Source organism: Drosophila mauritiana, chromosome 3R (assembly GCF_004382145.1).
Source record: "Drosophila mauritiana strain mau12 chromosome 3R, ASM438214v1, whole genome shotgun sequence".
Taxonomy (NCBI): Eukaryota; Metazoa; Arthropoda; class Insecta; order Diptera; family Drosophilidae; genus Drosophila; species Drosophila mauritiana.
The window spans coordinates 8,306,347-8,324,489 of record NC_046670.1 but is presented as its reverse complement, the minus strand read 5'-3'; the positions used below and the strand labels follow the sequence as shown (position 1 = coordinate 8,324,489).

The window sequence follows — 18,143 nt, the reverse complement described above, 5'->3', positions numbered from 1 at the left end:
ATTTTTTTTTAATGTTTAGTTAAGAAAATATAATAAAATGGCTTGTTTATCTGTTAATACACTTGGTTTAATATTTTGTGTCCCATACCGCTTTATTTCCCAAAAAATATATGAAGAAAGGTATGAATCCCTGGTAAGGGAAATAATTCAAGGAAGAAGAAGAAACAGCAAGCCGGAACGCAGGAAATTATTTAGACGAGTTTGTCAACGTTTGCTAAGATTTTCTCGAATTTGTGCAGTAAATAATATTAAACAACACAGATATGGCAGATAAGGCGCAGGAACAAAGTATTATGGACAAGTCCATGCGGTCGGTATTCGTGGGGAACATTCCCTACGAGGCCACCGAGGAGAAGCTGAAGGAGATTTTCAGCGAAGTGGGCCCGGTCTTGTCACTGAAGTGAGTTCTCTCCTAAGAGTCATGCAATATCTTGCTGTAAACCTCCTATTCCCAATCCCCCAGACTGGTCTTCGATCGGGAAAGTGGCAAACCCAAGGGCTTTGGCTTCTGCGAGTACAAGGACCAGGAGACGGCTTTGAGTGCCATGCGGAATCTGAATGGCTATGAGATCGGCGGCAGAACACTGCGTGTGGACAACGCCTGTACGGAGAAGTCGCGCATGGAGATGCAGCAGCTGCTTCAGGGACCCCAGGTGGAGAATCCCTATGGCGAGCCCTGCGAACCAGAGGATGCTCCCGAGCTCATCACCAAAACTGTGGCTTCCTTGCCGCCGGAGCAAATGTACGAACTGATGAAGCAGATGAAGCTCTGCATCGTCAGCAATCCATCGGAGGCACGCCAGATGCTCATGCTCAATCCTCAGTTGGCGTACGCTTTGCTGCAGGCCATGGTGGTCATGAGGATCGTGGACCCGCAGCAGGCGCTCGGCATGCTCTTCAAGGCCAACCAAATGCCCCCCGTTTTGGGCGGCAATCCGCACCAGGGGCCGGGGAACCACTCCATGATGGGACAGCAACAGGTTCCGCAGCAGCAGGTGCAGATCCCGCAGCAACAGCAACAGGCTCCCCCGCCACCAATGCCCGTCCCCGGACCTGGCTTCCCAACCAATGTCCATCCGAACGATATCGACTTGCGCATGGTGCCCGGTGGACCCATGCCGATGGATCCCAGGATGATGGGCCGTGGCATGGACCAGGATTTGCGCGCTTCTCTACCCAATCCAGTGCCTCCGCCATTGATGGATCCCCGAGCTCGGGCCCAGATGCCTCCACAGCAGCAGCAGGTCGTTCCGCAGGCGCCACCGGCCCCCTACCCCAGCGATCCGCGCCAGCGCCCCATGGATCCCAGGTTAAGGGCAGGACCTGGTCCTCAGCAGCAGGCACCGCCACAAGGCATCCCCCAAGCGCCGCCACCGACACAACAACAGCAGGCGGCCGCACAGCAGTTGCAGAGCAGACTTGGCGCCCATGGAGTCCTGCCCTCGGATGCCTCCGATCAGGAGAAGGCTGCCCTCATCATGCAGGTGCTACAGCTGTCCGAAGAGCAGATTGCGCAGCTGCCCTCCGAGCAACGGACCAGTATCCTCATGCTCAAAGAGCAGATTGCGAAGAGCACTCAGCGCTGAATCTACTCCGGCTGAAACAATTGGAAAATCACCACTTCGATCATGCATACTATAGTACTTTCAACATGAATCAATTAATAAAACGAACATTTCAACACAAGGAGATTTATTAAGTGGAATAGCTCTATGTTCAAAGAGCGGAGACTAGGGTCTGGTGCAACTTCTGTACCGTCGTGTTGAGCATTTGACGCAGCACATCATCCTCGGCACAGCTGATGGCCTGGAAAGATTGCAGATTAACGATATTTTTCGACGTTAGAAAGCACCGATGAACACTCACCAGGGTTTCCAGATTTATTTCCGCACGTTTACCGCTCACCGTCACTGGCAGCAGATCGCCCTCGAACATTTTCGGCACGCAGTTGTCGCCGAAGGTGTCCTGTAGCGTCTCGATTAGGCACTCCCGGAAGCGCGAGTCCTCTGATTTGGTTTGCTTTGTGGCGCCCTTCAGATTGGTTCCGCCCAACTCCGATTGCATGATGCAGGCAAGAACGGCATCGGCGTACACATCATTCACATGCGTCGCTTGCCACTCCATCACAATGATTTTCTGCTCCACAGTCAGCTCGATGCAGCCGAACACACGCAGCTTTCGCTCCGCCTCCAGAACCTCCACGCAGCCGGCTCCAATGCGATCCAGCAGCAGCTCTAGAGTGCTCAGCGAGCTGCCCCAGGGAATCGACTGGCGTTGGGTTACAACAGACATGCTCATGTCCGTGTATTCTGTGGGAATTATTTGAATGAATCGAAATTCTTACAAAGGAACTAACCAATATTACTTACTGCCCAGATCAGAAGGAGCCAACAGGTGGTACTTGAAGTCGCGCTTAACCAGAACTCCTGAGAGTTTGCTACCCACCTCCGAGTTCTTGGCTGCCAGGCTTCCCATCACCTTGGCGGTTTTCTCGCCACGGAAATAAAGATCGACGGCATGTGTGTTTCGCGGGTTGTAGAACTTTATATCCGTGCTCGCATCTGCTTCATATTCCCGCTGCAGGGCCAACTTAAGACGCGACATCTCGTTCTGCTCGCCATGGACGAGCACGACGTGCGTTGGCTTTAGTAGGCGGATGAATTCACTGGTCTGCTGGTAGTCCGTGTGAGCCGAAAAGGATATGTAGTCGACGGACATGTTGAGCGGCAGCTTCTGACCGGAGAGTGTGGTGATCTCCTCCGGCTCGGAGAGAACGGTTTTGGCCAAAGTGCCCTCCACGCAGTAACCGGCTATGATCACTCCGTTCTTGGGATCTGTGCACCAGCTCTCGAAGAGCTCTCGCGACAATCCCGACTGCATCATACCGGGCGAAGCCATAATTACGCACGGCCCGATATCCTCAAAGTGATCGATGCCCTTCAGGTTGGAAATGTGGCGGAAAACGAAGGGATTGTTCACCGCTATCTGTCGTCGAATTCGATCGTTCATGGCATTGATGTACGTCTGGTAGACAGCCATGCACTTCTTGGCCAGAGAGGAGGCATAGTAGATGGGAATCTCGTGCAGATCCGGGTTCTGTGACCAAAATTCGTCCAGAATAAGTAGCAGTTCTTGGGCACGGCCCAAGGCAAATACTGGGATTAAGCATCTTCCGCCTTGCTGAACAATTTTCTGCACTAGCGAGGTAAATCGATTCTCTCGATCCTCTCTTTTCTCGTGGATGTGAGTGCCGTAGGTGGACTCTGTGATAAGAACATCCGGCTTCATCGGTGGCACTTCGGCAGCCATCAAATGTCGATCCTCCTGGCGCGAAAAGTCACCAGTGTACAAGATCTTGATGCCAGCAATCTCGATCATGAACATGGCAGCGCCCAAAACATGACCAGCAATATAGGCACAAAAGCGTACGCCCATCACATCGCGCTCCTCGTGGAAATTGATCGTCTCGATCTTCTCCATGGAGGCCTCCAGATCGGCTTCCGTGTATAGCATCTGTTCGGTGGATATGTTACTGATCTTGATGTAATCGGACAGCATCCATCGGTAAATGGCTTTCGTGGCATGGGTCATGAAGCAGCGGCCCTTGAAGCTGGTCTTCATGAGGAACCAGGGCAATGCGCCGCAGTGATCCAAGTGGAAACTGACAAATGTAAGCATCCACCATTAAAAGTTGAATGCCCATTTAAGCGCCGCAGTACTCACTGTGATATGAACAGCAGATCAATCTCATCCGCCTCTATTAGATCCACGTAGGGCAGGGCATCCATGCCGGACAATCCCGGATGGATTCCGCAGTCCAGCATGATCTTCTTGCCCTTGAATTCCAACATGATGCAGGAGCGTCCCACTTCCTGGCCAGCACCACTGAAATATAAGCGTTACCCTTGAGTTTCGTCTATCTGGTTTAAATCAAGATTCCTTACAGTGGCTTGATCTGCAGCAGGTCGCTTTCCTCGTCTGGCATGCGTGCATCACCTGTTGCCTGCGTCATGATGTCTAAAACAATTCAATCAATAACAAACTTTTTTACAAATCGCCGGCAACAAAACGCTGTGCTCGGCAGTGTGACCAAGGTTTGATGACTGCCGGTAGGGACCTGTTCACACAGGGGCTGGAAAAGAACACGCCACTCTTTACATTTAGCTAGTGTTAAAAAGGTAATGGTTATTAGGACAATTTAATTATTCTCGAATACTATTAAAGTAAACATTTATTTCTTAAATAGGGCTTTGATTAAATCTGGCTATTAATCTTTTGCGATACTCTCAACTCATTCCAGTTGGGCCTGGCCTGACCTGGTCACACCGATTGCCACACGAAAGTCGAACAAATAAAGAAAAACTATTTTGGACAAATGGGAGGATCCAGCTACGATGGTGAGCAGTGGGACTTAATGGTTGCCTTCCATATAAGCCATCTCTTCTCTCGACCTCCCGCACAGTGCTCAGGAAGCAGGCGAGGAGCCTGGAGAACGAGATCGACCTGAAGCTGGTGGCATTCAGCAAAATCGGTGCTGGCAGCGGAGGAGGTGGAAGTGGAGGACTAGGAGGCGTTGACACATCGCCGCTCCTGGGCGAGCACGTCTTCGATTCGCTGTCGGAGGAGATCGAGCAGATGCTGGAGAAGGTGCGATAGGTGACCCAATGCCCTGCGCTGGTGCAGGGATTAAAACTTTAAGCTGGGATTAAACCCGAAGCAATGTAGTGCTGATCCCTATTTATTTATTACGCGAATTTCTGTGCTACCGGCTATGTGCTACTATGAATAACTAATTTCACACTATACCTTCCCAAAAATCATAATTTAATTAGCAGAATTCAGTGCACAATTGAAAAACTGCCACGATTAAGATACTTATATTGAAAACATTCCATCACTTTCCCATTTTCTATGAATCTGTATATATAATATATAATATTATTCAAGCTTTAATTGATCTGATCTTTGCTAGAATCTTTAAAGGAAAACGTTTGAGTATTCCTCCTTGTATTCGCTAAATGAATTCGTTTTGATAAATACTTTAATAGATAACTTGAAAGTAATGAATGAGTCACCGACTGAACCACAAAATGTATAAATTGTTTTGCTGTCGTATATCTTGTTTAGTTATCTAAGTGTTCTAGGCAATTCACATTTGTATACCACCAGGATAGACCTATTTCATTCTTCTTAATTGCAGCTATCCTCGCTAAATGAGTCCATGTCCGATTTGCCCGCCTCTGGAGCAGCCGCCATGCACACACTGCAGAGGCATCGAGAGATCCTGCAGGGCTACCGCCAGGAGTTCAATAAGATCTGCGCCAATCACACAATGCGAATTGAGCGCGAGGAGCTGCTTCGTGGCTCAGGATTGGCCACCAGCTCCGGCAGTCCATCCATCTCGGGCCTGAACCGGCGAGAAATGTACCTGAAGGAGAGCGGGCACCTCAACAGCGCCAGTCACCTGGTCAACGATCAGATAAATATCGCGATTGAGACGCGTGACCATCTTCACGCCCAGCGACAAGCATTCAAGCGGCTGCAGACCCGCTTTAACGATATCTCCAATCGATTCCCACTGATTTCCAGGTGAGATAGAAGAGTTATCAATTAAATTTATTCATATTTACTTATCCAATTATTTGTTGTATATCCACAGTCTCATTCAGCGCATCAACATTAAAAAGCGACGCGATTCGCTGATCCTGGGAGCAGTTATTGGCTTCTGTGTGATCTTGCTGCTGCTCTACGCCTTCAACTAGTGACTTGCCACCGCGATTTGGCCAAAGATAGAGCTTGCATTCAACTCCATTACAGACAATTGCAATTTTAGTTTGTTTTTTCCGACGGTATATGTGTATGATTAACTTGTGATAGCAATAAAATGTACTATATAAGAGAAACCCAACAGCCCTTGATCCTAATCTCAAGCAGCAGTTAATAACTTTAGGCAAACAGCAAACATAACAACTTATGTATATACCAAAAAGAAACCCAAAACAGTCATAGAGCTACGTTATTGAAACGACTTCAATTGCACAGAGATGGCTGAAAATCCACCCGAAGAGGCCGCCCCCATAGACAATGCCGAGGAGATTCCAGCCGTGGAGGATGCCCCCAAACTAGTAACGATCGCTGAAGCGGCGGAGGGGGCAGAAATCCAAGGTGAGGCAGCTAACGTAGATCAAATCGAAGGAGAAGGCGAAACAGTATTGCCAGCCGAGGATGAAGAAACCTCAAAGGAAGGCCGGGAATCTGGAGCTAAACAAAAGGGTCTTGCTACCGCCGACGAACGAAAGCGCGAAAAGCTGCAGAGGATTAAGGAAAGGCTCGCCAAAAAAGACGAGGAAGAGGCTATGAAGGCTGCGCTGGTTACGGCTCCAATAGAATCTGAGGAGATGCCGGAAGACGAGGATAAGGAGGAACTCCATTCCGTGGAATCGGGCGGCGAGGATTCCGAAGATGACTTAGAAGATATAAAGGCCATCCTTAACGAAAAGCCCCCAACTCTACGTGAAAGCGTTGTCGTCGAAGAGGAAATCGAAGAGGATCTCGATTCGGAAGGCAGCGTGGATGAGCCCTTGCCCAGGCTGGGAGTGTCCATAAAGAGTGAGTTTATCCGCGGATTTGAAAGTCTGCCAAGCATATCGGACATATCACTCGATCCGGACCCGGAACCAGAACCTGAACCGGACTACAGCGCTCAGGACAAGTCCGACACCAAACCGGAGACAGATGATGGTGTATTTCACAAGGATGGCACAGACGATGCCGGCGAGGGTGAGTCGGGGGGTTCTTCGGGTTCCGATCAGGATGCTAGCACAGCTCAAAATGCAGCGGGCGAGTCGGAAGAGGACGACGAATCCGTACTTATGGATGATCTGCCGGATGAGCAAGAGCCGACAGAAAAACAGGTCGTCATTGGGGAGGAAGTGGACACCATGGCCATGTTCACTGAGGCTGTCGATGCGGAGTTGGAGACCCACCAGGAGCTGCAAGTCCCGGTTGAAGAACCATTCTGGTATCGCCTCACTGTCGACTTCCTGAACAATCTTATCAATACCGTGGTGGAAAATGCGGAGAACACCGAGAAGAACAAGGAGCACCTGTTGGACAAGCGCAAGATGTTGCTGGAGCTGCAGCGCCTGGTAGACGACTACACCTTCGAGAAGTACCAAAACACCCTTCTGAACAATGTCGTCTGCGACTACTTCCGTCGCAATCGCAAGTTCAACAACTTTCAGCCACTGCCACCGGACGATGCTGCTGGCGAGTTCATTCGCTGGATGAATGCCCTCAACTCGGTGGACAATCTGATGGAGCGGGTGAAGATGATCAAGATCAAGAACGGACACAGTGCGTCGCGCGCCATGCTGGAGCTTAACTCGTATTCTGTCCTCGCCTTCAACGAGGAGCAGCGTCTGGAGGGATTCATGCGCAAGACCCTCATCCGGAAGGACATGGATCGCTTGAGGCGTGCGCTGGACAACGATCTCAGGCGCATGCAGGACCTTCGCAACCAGATTAGCGAGAAGCGCTACGAGCTCAACTTGAACCTTCACAACCTGGCATTTGTGGATGAGGTAGGGATATACAGTGCTAGGAACTTACAATCTTGTATATTCTTCTCCCGCAGAAAGTGATGAAATTCGAGCGTGTTACTGAGACTTTGACCATTTCGCAAATGCTGTGCGCCAACGAATCCATAATACAGTTGAGCAAGCAACTAGAGGGTAAATTGGTGAACTCTAGAACTTTAAACTAATCGTTAAACTCACATGCATACAAATTGTATAGAAAAGTGCAAGGATGTTGCGGTCATGCAGTCGAACTACAAGAAGTCCATGATCGAGGAGACGTGCGTGCGTGAGAAGCGGGACATGATCTCCTACATGCTCTCCAAAGCGAGGGCCGAGTACATAGACCGATTCGAGCGGCGGAACAAGCTGCGCAAGGACCTGACCAGGCTGCAGCTGGAGCACGCCGACCTCAAGTCCAAGCGGGACAAGCTGGAGACCAAGGGCGGACTGCTTTTCAAGCCGGGCCTAATGTACGACTACGATAAGTGCATGGCCGATATACAGGCCCGTCGTGCTCATATCCAGGCGATGAAGAAGACCTGCAACGAGTTGGGGAAACGCATTCGAGCCTGCGAAGACGCCAAGTACCAGTCCAGTTTTTCGATACGGTATCTTGGTTAATTAGGATTTCTAATTTTCTAAGGATTTTCACAAGTAAATTTGAGTGTACCTTGTATAACTGTCACCCATATGTGAAAATGTTGAACATTAAACGTAATGTAATAAAAAATTAAGCTTTTGAATTCAATTTTAAAGAGAACAATTTAAAAAAGGTACTTCCCCGCCAATTTCATTGGTTTCTTGGGACAATCGATAATAGATTTCTGTCTGTCGATAAGCTCTCGTTGCTGCGATAGTTCAGCCCTGGCAAGCAGCTGTTCGGCGATGTGATAATAATTTTGGTTTTTTTTACACAACACGTTTAGCGCAAAACAAAATCCTGCATTTGTGAATAAAAATCTATATAAAATAGCAAAGATGTCCGTGCTGCCCAACGCCGGAAACAATGAATCGCCGGTGACGGCGCCCAAAATGTTTGGCGATCCGGATTTGGATCGCATGGCGATGGAGTACGTCGGAAACATGCAGCGCTACCGCGAGAACATCATAATCCCCAAGGGCAACGGCCCGGTGAAGATCAAGACCAACGAGGAGAAGTTCATCGAAACGGTGGTGGAGAGCTGTGGATTCAAATGCACCATGGCCTGTGTGATGGGTGGGTGACACTACCTACTTCTAAAACTAATTGTTCATAATCAAAACAGCCACTTGCAAAACAGTCCCCTCTTGATTATCACAGATTATTGCATATTCCAGTCATTGGACATTTGAGTTGTCATATATGTGCTATCCTCAATCCATCCATGATTATTATTTTATAACAATAATTCGTTTCACCAATCATGCTTGATTATTATATGTTAATATTAATGGTTTAACAATCATTAATGAAAGTTTAATAAAAAGCTAATCAAATTATAATATGCTGAGCTATTTACATTTACAATAAGCTATTTATTTGTTAAAATTACCTCAGACGATTCAGATTCAGTATTTGTTAGTAACTCAAATATAAGAATTCAAATGTATGTTAACCATATACATACCTATTCTCCATTTCAGGCTATGGCTTGGGTGCAGCTTTGGGTTTGTTCAGCGCCTCCGTTAATCCCAACATGGCCGATCCCTTCGCGAATGAGAAGAAGCAGACGGCCAGGGAAGTGTTCCGCGAAATGCGCTCCACCACCCACTCCTACGCGAAGAATTTCGCGCTCATCGGCTGTGTGTTCTCCGCCGTGGAGTGCACCATCGAGAGCGTAAGTCCACCTGCTCAAAAGCGTTGTGTACTAGTTTGTATTAACTAGGACTCCTTCTGATTTTGCAGCATCGGGGCGTCACGGACTGGAAGAATGGCACCTACGCCGGAGGCATCACTGGCGGACTGATTGGATTGCGTGCTGGCGTTAAGGCGGGCATCATCGGCGGCCTGGGATTCGCCGCCTTCTCCACGGCCATCGACTACTACATGCATTCTAGATAGGCTCATATTCTTCGGTTCCCTTGTTTCGTAGTAAATGTTTGTTTCTAACTAACGACTATGGCTATGCTTTTGTGAATCGCCGCCAAGGAAACGCTTTCGTCACGACCTATAATGGCCCCCATTTCCGGTTGGCTCCCATTTGGAGCCCTGACATTTGGAAAAGTGCAGCTGCCACACATTAATATTGCGCCCCAATCAAAAAGGCACTGTGTGGCATAAACAATGTGCCACAGTCTCGCTTTCAAATTCGGCCAGCGAGCCCCCGACCGGTTTTCTTTTCGGGGGAGCACTGTGTCCACTTTTGTGGGAACGCGAACGGGAATCTTGATCCAGCAGCAAATTTCCAGTTTCGGTTTTTTGTTCAGTTCGACTCGAGCGGCGGGCAGGTAGAGATCGTTCGCTGGCTGGCTCCTCTTCGCAAACGTTTCCGTTTTCGGCTTCAGCATTCGCGCGTGTTTCTTCTCCAGACGAGGATGAGCATCGTTCACCAAGCAGCTGCAAAAGTGCAACAGCAGCAACATCGGCAAGATCAGCAGTGACCGCAGCAACGCAAACGGGTTTCATTCGCACTCGACGGGCATTTACTTTTATTGTGTGTGCGGTTGGGTCGCGTGCAGTTCACGGAATATGCAAAAGCCTTCATCATTAAATTAAACACAGACTAACGACTAGTAAGCACATGGAACTTTGCCACGGATGTGCGTCCCGTCCTCCACCCTTGCGGTTTCTTGAAAGAAACGCTATTGGAGGCGAGGCGACAGATATCAAATCTCTTAGGAGAACGCTTACAGTGGACAACGGATAAGAAGTCAGACAGGGAACTTGTTTCTGATAGCATTTGCTAGAAACATCAAAGGCGGGCTTGGGACTTTTAAAAGATAGTGCTTTTATCTATCTGTAGATATAGATACAAATAAAGCAGGTAAAAAGGGTATTCGAAATATTAAGCATTGTTACATTTGTGAATAGTATGAATAGACTTTGAAAGCTGCCACCATAAAACAATAGAATGGAGTTTTAGAAACTTAAGTATCTTCAGATTCTTTACAATCGCAGTGTCCACTGTACTTGCCTCCAATGCGATCGTGAGTCACAAGTGTCTGGGCAACATTGGTCGTCTGGCTGTGCTCGGTTAACTTCGTCAGTGTTTTGTTTATGCAACCAATTCCAGAGCCACAAACACTTCTTGTTTGCCTTTCTCATCGTCGGCAGCTGCGAACAGCTCAATTCTCGATTCTCCATTCTTCGCTCTCGTTTCTCATTCCTCGATTCTTAATTCCCGATGCCAGGCGTCAGCAAGTTCAATGGAACCAAGTGACACTTGCAATTGCGATCGCATCTAATTGGCTCTCCTTCGGCCAGTGAATCAAAAGTCATTTGGAGCAGCTGTGGTGGGGCTAAGCTGAGTCAACTGATGGTCTGTTTTTTTTGGGCTCCAAAGACACTTGTTGCCACATCGAGAGACAAACTCTTATCTTATCGCAGCGCAATCTGCTCGAAGCTAAACAATACAGTACAACTTCTTTAACTGAATAAATACAAGATAAGTTAATGAAAAATTTTGTAGAACCTTTTAAATATTTCAGAAAATCAAATATAAAGTTAAATTTTGACCTATTTTTAAGGAACCTTTAGAAAAATAATTAGAAAAAATACTAAAGCGAGAATAGTAAAGAAGTTAATTTTGGATTTAAATTACTAAAGTTTTGAAAGTAACTATCATCGATGTGGTGCATCGATCTTATTTGTTTTCTCACAAAGATAAGCCTCTTAAATCCATTGATATATGTACACTTCTTTGAAATACTGAAATTCGCCGTAGGGGTGCCACACTGTATGGGTTGTATGCTCAAAAAGCGATTGCACTTTAGCCAGGTGGGGTTGGCTACGAGCAATTAGCTGGCGAAGAAAGCAGCAAAGCAATCTGACGACCTTGCGGAGAGGAAGGTAGAAGCAGAGAGAAAGCGGAGGGGGAGTGCCAGAAAGACAGAAGAGTCCGTTGATGACTCAATTAGAATTCACTTTTACTTTACCGACCGCTTAGATTACTATCGCAGAACTGAGAACGTGGGAGAGAGAGAGCGGGAGAGGGAGGATGAGAGAGTGGAGCCCCGAGAGAGCCTCTCTTCTCCTGCCCACCGATATCTAATCAAAACAAATAATGCCCCAGTCCACGGCGGCTTTACTTGATTCATAAATTTAGTTCTATACTACGAGGCAAGCAGTACGCTCGCTTGTGCTGCGCTAAAAAAAATAATAAGTAAATGTTCTGGTTAAAAGTGTAATCAAAAGACAAATAAGTGCACTAAAAAGAAACTCGAAAGATACAAGCAACATAACTCGAAATTCAGTACGCCTAAGTTGGAAAACACCGAAAACGAAATCGAAATCGAATCTACATAATACCGATACCACAATGAAGCACAAGCTTCTGCTGTTGGTGAGTAAATATTTCAGCCATCCAAAACAGTAACCCTATCTTATCGCACATACTTTGGGCCCAGATAGTGGGGATCAGAGAGTGTTTTTTCGTAAAGCTCTTTCCCTGAAAGTGCCCAAGTGGGGAGATCTTTTTATGAAGCACATCGATGACCTCCTTCCGGACCCCAAAACAAAAAAATTAGGATGCCACATAGGTTATCGAATCAGATCTGTGTGAGTCAATCAGATGCGTCATGTCCCAGATACAATCGCATTAGCTTTTAGTTTTCACTCACCGATATCAGTTGAACATGTTTTGCCACAAATTTATCTCAAGTCTTCAAGACACATGAAAGCAGCAATAGTACGGATACCAATCGCAATTTACTTCAAAGCCCTAATGAACATGAACAGAAATCGTGGGGATCGTTGGAGAAAGATGGCCGAGCTCGTATTCTCCTTGTGTGTGATTGACAAAGCCGAGGATGTAGTTCTTGATGTAATAATGTTAAAGTTCCTCGGAGACTAGTTGCAGCCGACCAACTAGACGCATCTATGTAGAATATGGCTGACCGAATCTATACCAATCAATGTTATCTCACTAGAACCCATATGTTTCATAGCATGCTAATGTAAAATATATACTTGGTTAATTATATAAATATTTATTGCGGTGTAAAGACCAACGCTCGATGACAGAATAATTTCTTTGTTTTGTATACTGACCCAGAAATGATTGATTTTTTTCAAAAAGTGCGCACACTTGTGTAGGCTGACTAAGCAAACTTGTGTGCGTTAACCCTGTCGTATACGTAATATCGTAGTATTCAATGCAATCAATTATCAGTTTAGATGGCACGACTGTTCCTTAAAAGAAAATCAAGTTACTTTTGCTATATGAAATTCCTATAAAGCATTGCATTGGTAGTCGCTACACGTCTCAGCTTTTTAGACCTCTTGGATGCAGCAATGCAATTATATTAATGGCGCCAACCTTACTGGTCTCCAAAGTACTTTCGTCTGTCTGAACACTTGTACTTCGGGGCAATCGTGACATATGAGAAGCAGCTTCAAATCAGATATACAACACCCCACCCCATGGTCAGTACAATGGAAAATGTGGCGAAAATTGCAAGGGACACGTGCATGTTACTCAAGTTGTTTTTCCGAGAATATTATAATCTCCCTAAAATACCTTTTTTTAATGACGAAATGAAGCAAAGGTATAAATAAAGTTTCTTTTGCAAAGATCGGACTTTGCTTTGTTATTAAAAATTAAGAATTCCCAAAAAACATGTATGTAATGTAAATGGAATATAATTTGAAAAATCTTAAAAAATTAATACCTTCAAATTAGAATATCATTTAACTTAAACCCTTATTTTCCTTCAGTTCCTTGCAGGATCGGCTTTGCTCCTGGCCACTGAAGTTCGGGGCCAACATGAGGACATTCCGTACCAGCCGGTGAGCAACATCTGCCAGACGTGCCTGTGCCTCAGCACCCAGGATGTGGATCATCGCACGCACTTCAACCTGGACTGCTCGGTGAGGAATTTCGAGCACATCCTGGCCCGCTGGCCGGAGCAGTTTGGCAGCCAGGCGATTGCGTCCGGAGCTGCATCGGAGATTGTGGTCTCGTACTCGGGCAATAGGATCAAGTTGCTCCAACAGCTGCCGGCCACAAATGCCAGCTTAACGCTCTCCTGCCGCCACTGTGGCCTGCAGGATCTGCAGGCTCCGCTGTTCATGGACGTGCCCAATGTGCAGGCCCTTTACATCAGCTGGAATGAGCTAAGCGACGATGCCTTGGTGCCGGATCTCTTCAGAGGTCCATTCCGCAACACTCGCTACGAGCCGATTGGTTTGCGAGACCTGGACCTGAGTCACAACCGAATAGCTCGACTGGATCGGCGGCTCTTCGAGCACACTCCCCACTTGACCAAGCTGAACTTGGCCTACAACAAGCTGAGTGCCCTGGATGAAGCTACCACAGCCGCCATTGCATCGGTTGCTACACTGCAGCGACTGGATCTCTCCCACAATGGCCTGATGTCTCTGCCAGCACAGCTTTTCCCGAAGCTCACAAGCCTTCGTTTCCTGGATGTCTCCGGAAATGAGTTTTCCACGATGCCAGCCAGCCTGCAGCAATTGGGCAAGTCTTTGGTTCAACTCAACTTGGCAGGAAATGCCTTTCTCAGCTTGAAGGAGAATAGCCTGCAGGGCTTGGTTTCCCTGAAACGGCTGAATATCAGTAGCATGCCATCGCTGCGAAGCCTGGAGAAAGGAGCTCTGAACTTGCCTGCCTTGGAGCACCTGGATTGCTCTAGGAACTCGAAGCTGGAGCGCTTGGAGCTGGCCGATCTGCTGAGCAGTCGGAATTTGTCGAAGTTGGACTTGTCCTGGAATGCACTGACCACTCTGGTTCTGAATGCCACCGGTTCTAGCAATAGCAGTAGTAATTCCACGAGTGAACCCTGGCCACGACTCCGTCGCATGAGCATCTCCGGAAATCCCTGGTATTGCAGCTGCGAACTGTTCAAAGCCCTGGAGCTGGTTGGACTAAGCCACATCGACCGGGAATGGGATGGAACCGAGGCGCGTTGTGAAACGCCATATCTTCTGGCCGGATCTCCGCTCTCCAATTTGACAGCCGAACGGATCTGCAAAATGGTGATACCCAAGAAGTATCGCGAGGTGGACGAGGAGCCACCGCGATTCCTGCGACGCCGCTACATAATACTCACTGCCATCATAGCCAGCATTGTCCTGGTAATTGGTCTTGTGATCGGATTCGTCGTGGTCTGTGTGCGCCGGCGGCTCAAGGGCAGCGATTACGGAGTACAACCCATCCGGTACACCAGCGTTAGGGGCAGCAATCTGTCGCAGTTCTCGCAGCTGCAGCCCGCCTCGGTGGCCAGCAAGTTCAATAATGTCCATGCCGGGAGCAGCAGTGGGGTGACCACTGGCGCTGCCAATGCCTAACACGGTGTTGAAATCCTAATGCGGTTCAAATTCCGAGCTAGCTGCACAAGTTTCGAGCCAAAGATGTCCACGACAGTGACGCGATCCCAACCGAAAGACTTCCTGTGCGTGCTATCCTGTACATATGTAGGTGCTCCCTGTATTAAATTCCACAAAGGAGCTGATCCCATTGCCAGTCCCTAGACCCTAGTATTTAGTGAAGCCATCGATGTTTGTATTGTACTTAAGATCCGCACATTAGTGTGTAATAAAACATTTTTAATTCCAATTAAAGTTCTTAACATAGTGTATATATCGTTAATGTGATTGCCAAACTTATGCTTTTTTAACAAATTCCGTCAGTTGATTTATAAAAGTGTAAGTTTTAAAAGTTCCTTAAACACAATTGTCAAAACAAATTGTCGATTTACTTCTTACTACTTGAAATCCCTTAAACAGTTTAAATGTGTTTTTCCCAATTGCTGCACATAATACATATGTGTAGAGTTGGCCTACTTAATAACATTTATTTATTGCTTGCTATGTTTTATTTAGTTTTAAATATGGTAAGGAAACATAACACGAGGAACAACCGAAAGGCAGAAAGTTGTGGTCAGGGTGAGGTGGCGTCGCTTGGCGAGCGGTCTATCTCTCCAGTTGGCTAGATAAATGATAAAAGCTTAAACAGATAATACCCAGAGCAAAGGAGATAACAGGCAAGTGAACAACAAAACAAACAGCCAGCACGTCTAGCATTCACTTTCGAGCAGCTCCTCCCCAGCGGCGGCCACAGGTGGTGGTGGTAGCTTAAACAGATTAATAGCCTGCTTCTGAGCAAGAAATTGACGCATTTCAGCAAAATTATCACGCTCCTTGTGCTGTTTGCTGCGACGCCGGAAGGCCTCTTCGTCAGCAGAATCCGAATCTGAGTTGCTGGAGGATTCGTAGACAGGTAAGGGTGTGGCATCCGCGAAGCGATTGTCCTCCTGCTGCTGCTCGACTCTTTCCATTTTGCCAAACAGCTCATCCACATTTATGCCCTTAGAGGCCAGAACTTCGCGCTCCTTTTCCAGCATAACTTGTCTGATGGGATCGATGCGATCCTTCAGCTGTTTAAGGACAGGCTTAAACTTTCCCTTGGTAATACGCTTCTCGAAGTTAAGCAGTTCCTTTTCCGGCGAGGGAAACGGAGCATTCTGCTCAGCCTCAAAGTGCTGCTCCTCGTTTTCATCGTACATGTATGCATAAAAGTCATCCCTCTGCTGCGGTGCATCCACGTTCTGCGAGAACTCGACCCTAAGAATGCTCTCGGGGAATTCATCGTGGACATCCTGCTTGGGCGTCGGCAACTCTCCTTCCAAATCCAGCTGACTGTGCAAGAACTTGTTGTAGACCAGCATCAATCGCTGGAAATCATCACAGCAAACGGCCAAGGCATTTTCGATGCCATGCATATTATTGGCCACAGCCACCAGCTCCTTGGAGTTGTTCTTTTTTGCCGCCTCTGTGACTGTGAGTTTTTGAAGGGTCACGTCCAGAGCTTGACACTCTGCGGCCACGGCCACCATACAGGCGCTTAGTTTTAGCGAGGAATGCTGCAGCACAGCAATTGGTCCACTCTGCTGTTGCTCTGCTCTTGTCGCATTTAGCTCAGCCAGTTCCAGTTGCTTCCTGTTCTGCAGGGCTAATGCTAGATTGCTGAAGTGCTGCTCCTCCTCTTGCACCAACTGCCTCACCAGGCTGTCGATTTTCTCCAGATCCTCGCTTAGCTGAGAGATCGAGGGACGAGTTGTGATGGTCAGTGCCAGCCGGAGCAGGTATTGTGACTGCACATAGGCGAAGATGTTGTGAAAGTCCTAAAAAAATTTTATATTTAGTAAGTTATTTGATGAAGTTTTATACTTATTATAACATTTTGAGTGTAACAAAAGAAAAATAGATTTACAGAAAGCAATTGCGGATCAACAAATAAGGAGAAATATAGATAATAAGCTCTACTTATTGTCTCATTTGCCTTTAATAGCAATTAACGACTACAAATTGCTTATCATTTATCTGTTATCAGTTATCTGTTGAATGCGTCATTAAAGATTACTATATGCACTTTGAATTGCCGATATGGTCTCATAGTGGATATCATTTGAGGATTATAATGAACAGCCAGTTTATATAACACTTTATAAGAAGTAAATAAATATAGATATAGATAAATCCTTGCTACCTTTATGTGCTTGGGACTGTAGTCCGTGACATTGTTCTTGAAGTACTCGCACTCCCGCAGTTCTTCCATGGGCGCATAGTAGGCGCCGTACTTTGTCGGCAGGGGATAGTCTGTCTCCAGTTTGCGGGTGGCATCGTACAGGATCTCGGTAACCTCCTTGGCGGCCGTTATGCAATCCCAAGCGCGCTCAATTTGACGGGATCTGTAACGAAATCTGATTAGATATATAATTCATTAAACTGAGATCTCTTGGATTACTCTATAAGTTCGGCCTGTTTCATGATGATGATCTCCTGAAAGTACGTCATATTTCGACGGATGCAGTTGCCGAACTCATCGATGGTCTTGACCAGTTGCTCCAACTTTCTCTCCACGATTTTGTTGCGGCAAACGAAGACGCTCTTCACAGCGAACAGTGCAGCAAAGGTGCCGGATATGAGGATGGATGGAACCATGGTGTACCGGATGCCCCGTGGGGTTATCAGGTGCTCCAACAGAGTGCCGCCCAATATCAGGCAGGCGTTCCTTGTCGTCAGCAATTGCCGGCCGGGACTCGATCTGGAGGCTGTCTGCAGCTCCTGCATGCAGTGCTCCAGTGCCTCTACATGGTCCACCAGCAGGCGCTTCGAGTACAGGATCTTCTGCAGCAGGTGATCTTGGATTACCTGGTTTGTTATGCATTCATTAGTTAGTTGGTTTATTTATAGCACCTGCTTTGCGACACGGCGGCACTCACCTGTTTTTGTTTCAGGTCATCCGCCAACCGGCGTCGCTCAAAACGTTGCTGTAACGTACAAATAAGGGCATTATTTATTAGTTATAATATATATTTTATTGCCGATAAACGCACCTTGAGCTCCTGCATGTTTCACCTTTTGTTGTTTAGAATGACTTTATATTTTATTCAACACTAAATGTA

The 18,143-nt window shown here is 47.1% G+C and overlaps 8 protein-coding genes across 10 annotated transcripts; 6 read left to right on the top strand and 2 right to left on the bottom strand.

Moving 5' to 3' along the window:
- The first annotated feature begins 153 nt into the window (after nucleotides 1–153).
- On the top strand, nucleotides 154–1,686 carry LOC117143094 (cleavage stimulation factor subunit 2 tau variant). Its single transcript, XM_033307571.1, has 2 exons — nucleotides 154–400; nucleotides 464–1,686. Exons 1-2 carry the CDS (start codon nucleotides 264–266, stop codon nucleotides 1,584–1,586), a joined length of 1,260 nt encoding a protein of 419 aa, XP_033163462.1. The 5' UTR covers nucleotides 154–263; the 3' UTR covers nucleotides 1,587–1,686.
- LOC117143091 (cleavage and polyadenylation specificity factor 73) lies at nucleotides 1,676–4,098 on the bottom strand. Its single transcript, XM_033307569.1, has 5 exons — nucleotides 3,945–4,098; nucleotides 3,724–3,885; nucleotides 2,370–3,661; nucleotides 1,867–2,309; nucleotides 1,676–1,806 (listed from the first exon to the last, which is right to left on the bottom strand). The coding sequence occupies exons 1-5, from the start codon at nucleotides 4,010–4,012 to the stop codon at nucleotides 1,717–1,719; spliced, it is 2,055 nt and encodes a 684-aa protein (XP_033163460.1). The 5' UTR covers nucleotides 4,013–4,098; the 3' UTR covers nucleotides 1,676–1,716.
- A 190-nt stretch (nucleotides 4,099–4,288) lies between these two features.
- Nucleotides 4,289–5,903, top strand: LOC117143096 (Golgi SNAP receptor complex member 1). The gene is made up of 4 exons (XM_033307575.1): nucleotides 4,289–4,397; nucleotides 4,463–4,647; nucleotides 5,201–5,589; nucleotides 5,660–5,903. Exons 1-4 carry the CDS (start codon nucleotides 4,376–4,378, stop codon nucleotides 5,760–5,762), a joined length of 699 nt encoding a protein of 232 aa, XP_033163466.1. The 5' UTR covers nucleotides 4,289–4,375; the 3' UTR covers nucleotides 5,763–5,903.
- Nucleotides 5,904–5,996: 93 nt separating this feature from the next.
- On the top strand, nucleotides 5,997–8,328 carry LOC117143093. Its single transcript, XM_033307570.1, has 3 exons — nucleotides 5,997–7,583; nucleotides 7,637–7,733; nucleotides 7,798–8,328. The coding sequence occupies exons 1-3, from the start codon at nucleotides 6,045–6,047 to the stop codon at nucleotides 8,199–8,201; spliced, it is 2,040 nt and encodes a 679-aa protein (XP_033163461.1). The 5' UTR covers nucleotides 5,997–6,044; the 3' UTR covers nucleotides 8,202–8,328.
- A 127-nt stretch (nucleotides 8,329–8,455) lies between these two features.
- Nucleotides 8,456–9,679, top strand: LOC117142615 (mitochondrial import inner membrane translocase subunit Tim22). Its single transcript, XM_033306700.1, has 3 exons — nucleotides 8,456–8,796; nucleotides 9,204–9,397; nucleotides 9,466–9,679. Exons 1-3 carry the CDS (start codon nucleotides 8,559–8,561, stop codon nucleotides 9,619–9,621), a joined length of 588 nt encoding a protein of 195 aa, XP_033162591.1. The 5' UTR covers nucleotides 8,456–8,558; the 3' UTR covers nucleotides 9,622–9,679.
- Nucleotides 9,680–9,915: 236 nt separating this feature from the next.
- LOC117142614 (insulin-like growth factor-binding protein complex acid labile subunit) lies at nucleotides 9,916–15,297 on the top strand. Of its 3 annotated transcripts, none has more exons than XM_033306698.1 (3): nucleotides 9,916–10,292; nucleotides 11,825–12,061; nucleotides 13,435–15,297. In XM_033306698.1, exons 2-3 carry the CDS (start codon nucleotides 12,038–12,040, stop codon nucleotides 15,022–15,024), a joined length of 1,614 nt encoding a protein of 537 aa, XP_033162589.1. In that variant the 5' UTR covers nucleotides 9,916–10,292; nucleotides 11,825–12,037; the 3' UTR covers nucleotides 15,025–15,297. The 3 variants fall into 3 exon arrangements, with proteins under 3 accessions (XP_033162589.1, XP_033162588.1, XP_033162587.1); XM_033306697.1 differs by having other exon boundaries at nucleotides 11,792–12,061; XM_033306696.1 differs by having other exon boundaries at nucleotides 11,666–12,061.
- LOC117142616 lies at nucleotides 12,073–13,312 on the top strand. Its single transcript, XM_033306701.1, has one exon. It carries the CDS (start codon nucleotides 12,290–12,292, stop codon nucleotides 12,569–12,571), a length of 282 nt encoding a protein of 93 aa, XP_033162592.1. The 5' UTR covers nucleotides 12,073–12,289; the 3' UTR covers nucleotides 12,572–13,312.
- Nucleotides 15,298–15,536: 239 nt separating the features above from the next.
- On the bottom strand, nucleotides 15,537–18,138 carry LOC117142612. Its single transcript, XM_033306695.1, has 5 exons — nucleotides 18,075–18,138; nucleotides 17,961–18,008; nucleotides 17,483–17,889; nucleotides 17,225–17,426; nucleotides 15,537–16,859 (listed from the first exon to the last, which is right to left on the bottom strand). The coding sequence occupies exons 1-5, from the start codon at nucleotides 18,087–18,089 to the stop codon at nucleotides 15,753–15,755; spliced, it is 1,779 nt and encodes a 592-aa protein (XP_033162586.1). The 5' UTR covers nucleotides 18,090–18,138; the 3' UTR covers nucleotides 15,537–15,752.
- Nucleotides 18,139–18,143: the final 5 nt, after the last annotated feature.

What these genes read in the sequence shown, in the direction of transcription:
- LOC117143094 (XM_033307571.1), top strand. Translation starts at nt 264, where the DNA reads ATGGCAGATAAGGCGCAGGAACAAAGTATTATGGACAAGTCCATGCGG. An exon ending in GGCCCGGTCTTGTCACTGAA is followed by an intron (nt 401 to 463) that starts GTGAGTTCTCTC and finishes CCAATCCCCCAG; the next exon opens with ACTGGTCTTCGATCGGGAAA.
- LOC117143091 (XM_033307569.1), bottom strand. Translation starts at nt 4,012, where the DNA reads ATGACGCAGGCAACAGGTGATGCACGCATGCCAGACGAGGAAAGCGAC. An exon ending in GATCTGCTGTTCATATCACA is followed by an intron (nt 3,662 to 3,723) that starts GTGAGTACTGCG and finishes TACATTTGTCAG; the next exon opens with TTTCCACTTGGATCACTGCG. An exon ending in GGCTCCTTCTGATCTGGGCA is followed by an intron (nt 2,310 to 2,369) that starts GTAAGTAATATT and finishes TAATTCCCACAG; the next exon opens with AATACACGGACATGAGCATG.
- LOC117143096 (XM_033307575.1), top strand. Translation starts at nt 4,376, where the DNA reads ATGGGAGGATCCAGCTACGATG. An exon ending in GGGAGGATCCAGCTACGATG is followed by an intron (nt 4,398 to 4,462) that starts GTGAGCAGTGGG and finishes CCTCCCGCACAG; the next exon opens with TGCTCAGGAAGCAGGCGAGG. An exon ending in TCGAGCAGATGCTGGAGAAG is followed by an intron (nt 4,648 to 5,200) that starts GTGCGATAGGTG and finishes TCTTAATTGCAG; the next exon opens with CTATCCTCGCTAAATGAGTC.
- LOC117143093 (XM_033307570.1), top strand. Translation starts at nt 6,045, where the DNA reads ATGGCTGAAAATCCACCCGAAGAGGCCGCCCCCATAGACAATGCCGAG. An exon ending in ACCTGGCATTTGTGGATGAG is followed by an intron (nt 7,584 to 7,636) that starts GTAGGGATATAC and finishes CTTCTCCCGCAG; the next exon opens with AAAGTGATGAAATTCGAGCG. An exon ending in GTTGAGCAAGCAACTAGAGG is followed by an intron (nt 7,734 to 7,797) that starts GTAAATTGGTGA and finishes CAAATTGTATAG; the next exon opens with AAAAGTGCAAGGATGTTGCG.
- LOC117142615 (XM_033306700.1), top strand. Translation starts at nt 8,559, where the DNA reads ATGTCCGTGCTGCCCAACGCCGGAAACAATGAATCGCCGGTGACGGCG. An exon ending in CACCATGGCCTGTGTGATGG is followed by an intron (nt 8,797 to 9,203) that starts GTGGGTGACACT and finishes TCTCCATTTCAG; the next exon opens with GCTATGGCTTGGGTGCAGCT. An exon ending in TGGAGTGCACCATCGAGAGC is followed by an intron (nt 9,398 to 9,465) that starts GTAAGTCCACCT and finishes CTGATTTTGCAG; the next exon opens with CATCGGGGCGTCACGGACTG.
- LOC117142614 (XM_033306698.1), top strand. Translation starts at nt 12,038, where the DNA reads ATGAAGCACAAGCTTCTGCTGTTG. An exon ending in AGCACAAGCTTCTGCTGTTG is followed by an intron (nt 12,062 to 13,434) that starts GTGAGTAAATAT and finishes ATTTTCCTTCAG; the next exon opens with TTCCTTGCAGGATCGGCTTT.
- LOC117142616 (XM_033306701.1), top strand. Translation starts at nt 12,290, where the DNA reads ATGCGTCATGTCCCAGATACAATCGCATTAGCTTTTAGTTTTCACTCA.
- LOC117142612 (XM_033306695.1), bottom strand. An exon ending in ATGACCTGAAACAAAAACAG is followed by an intron (nt 17,890 to 17,960) that starts GTGAGTGCCGCC and finishes ATAACAAACCAG; the next exon opens with GTAATCCAAGATCACCTGCT. An exon ending in ACAGTCCCAAGCACATAAAG is followed by an intron (nt 16,860 to 17,224) that starts GTAGCAAGGATT and finishes AAATTTTTTTAG; the next exon opens with GACTTTCACAACATCTTCGC.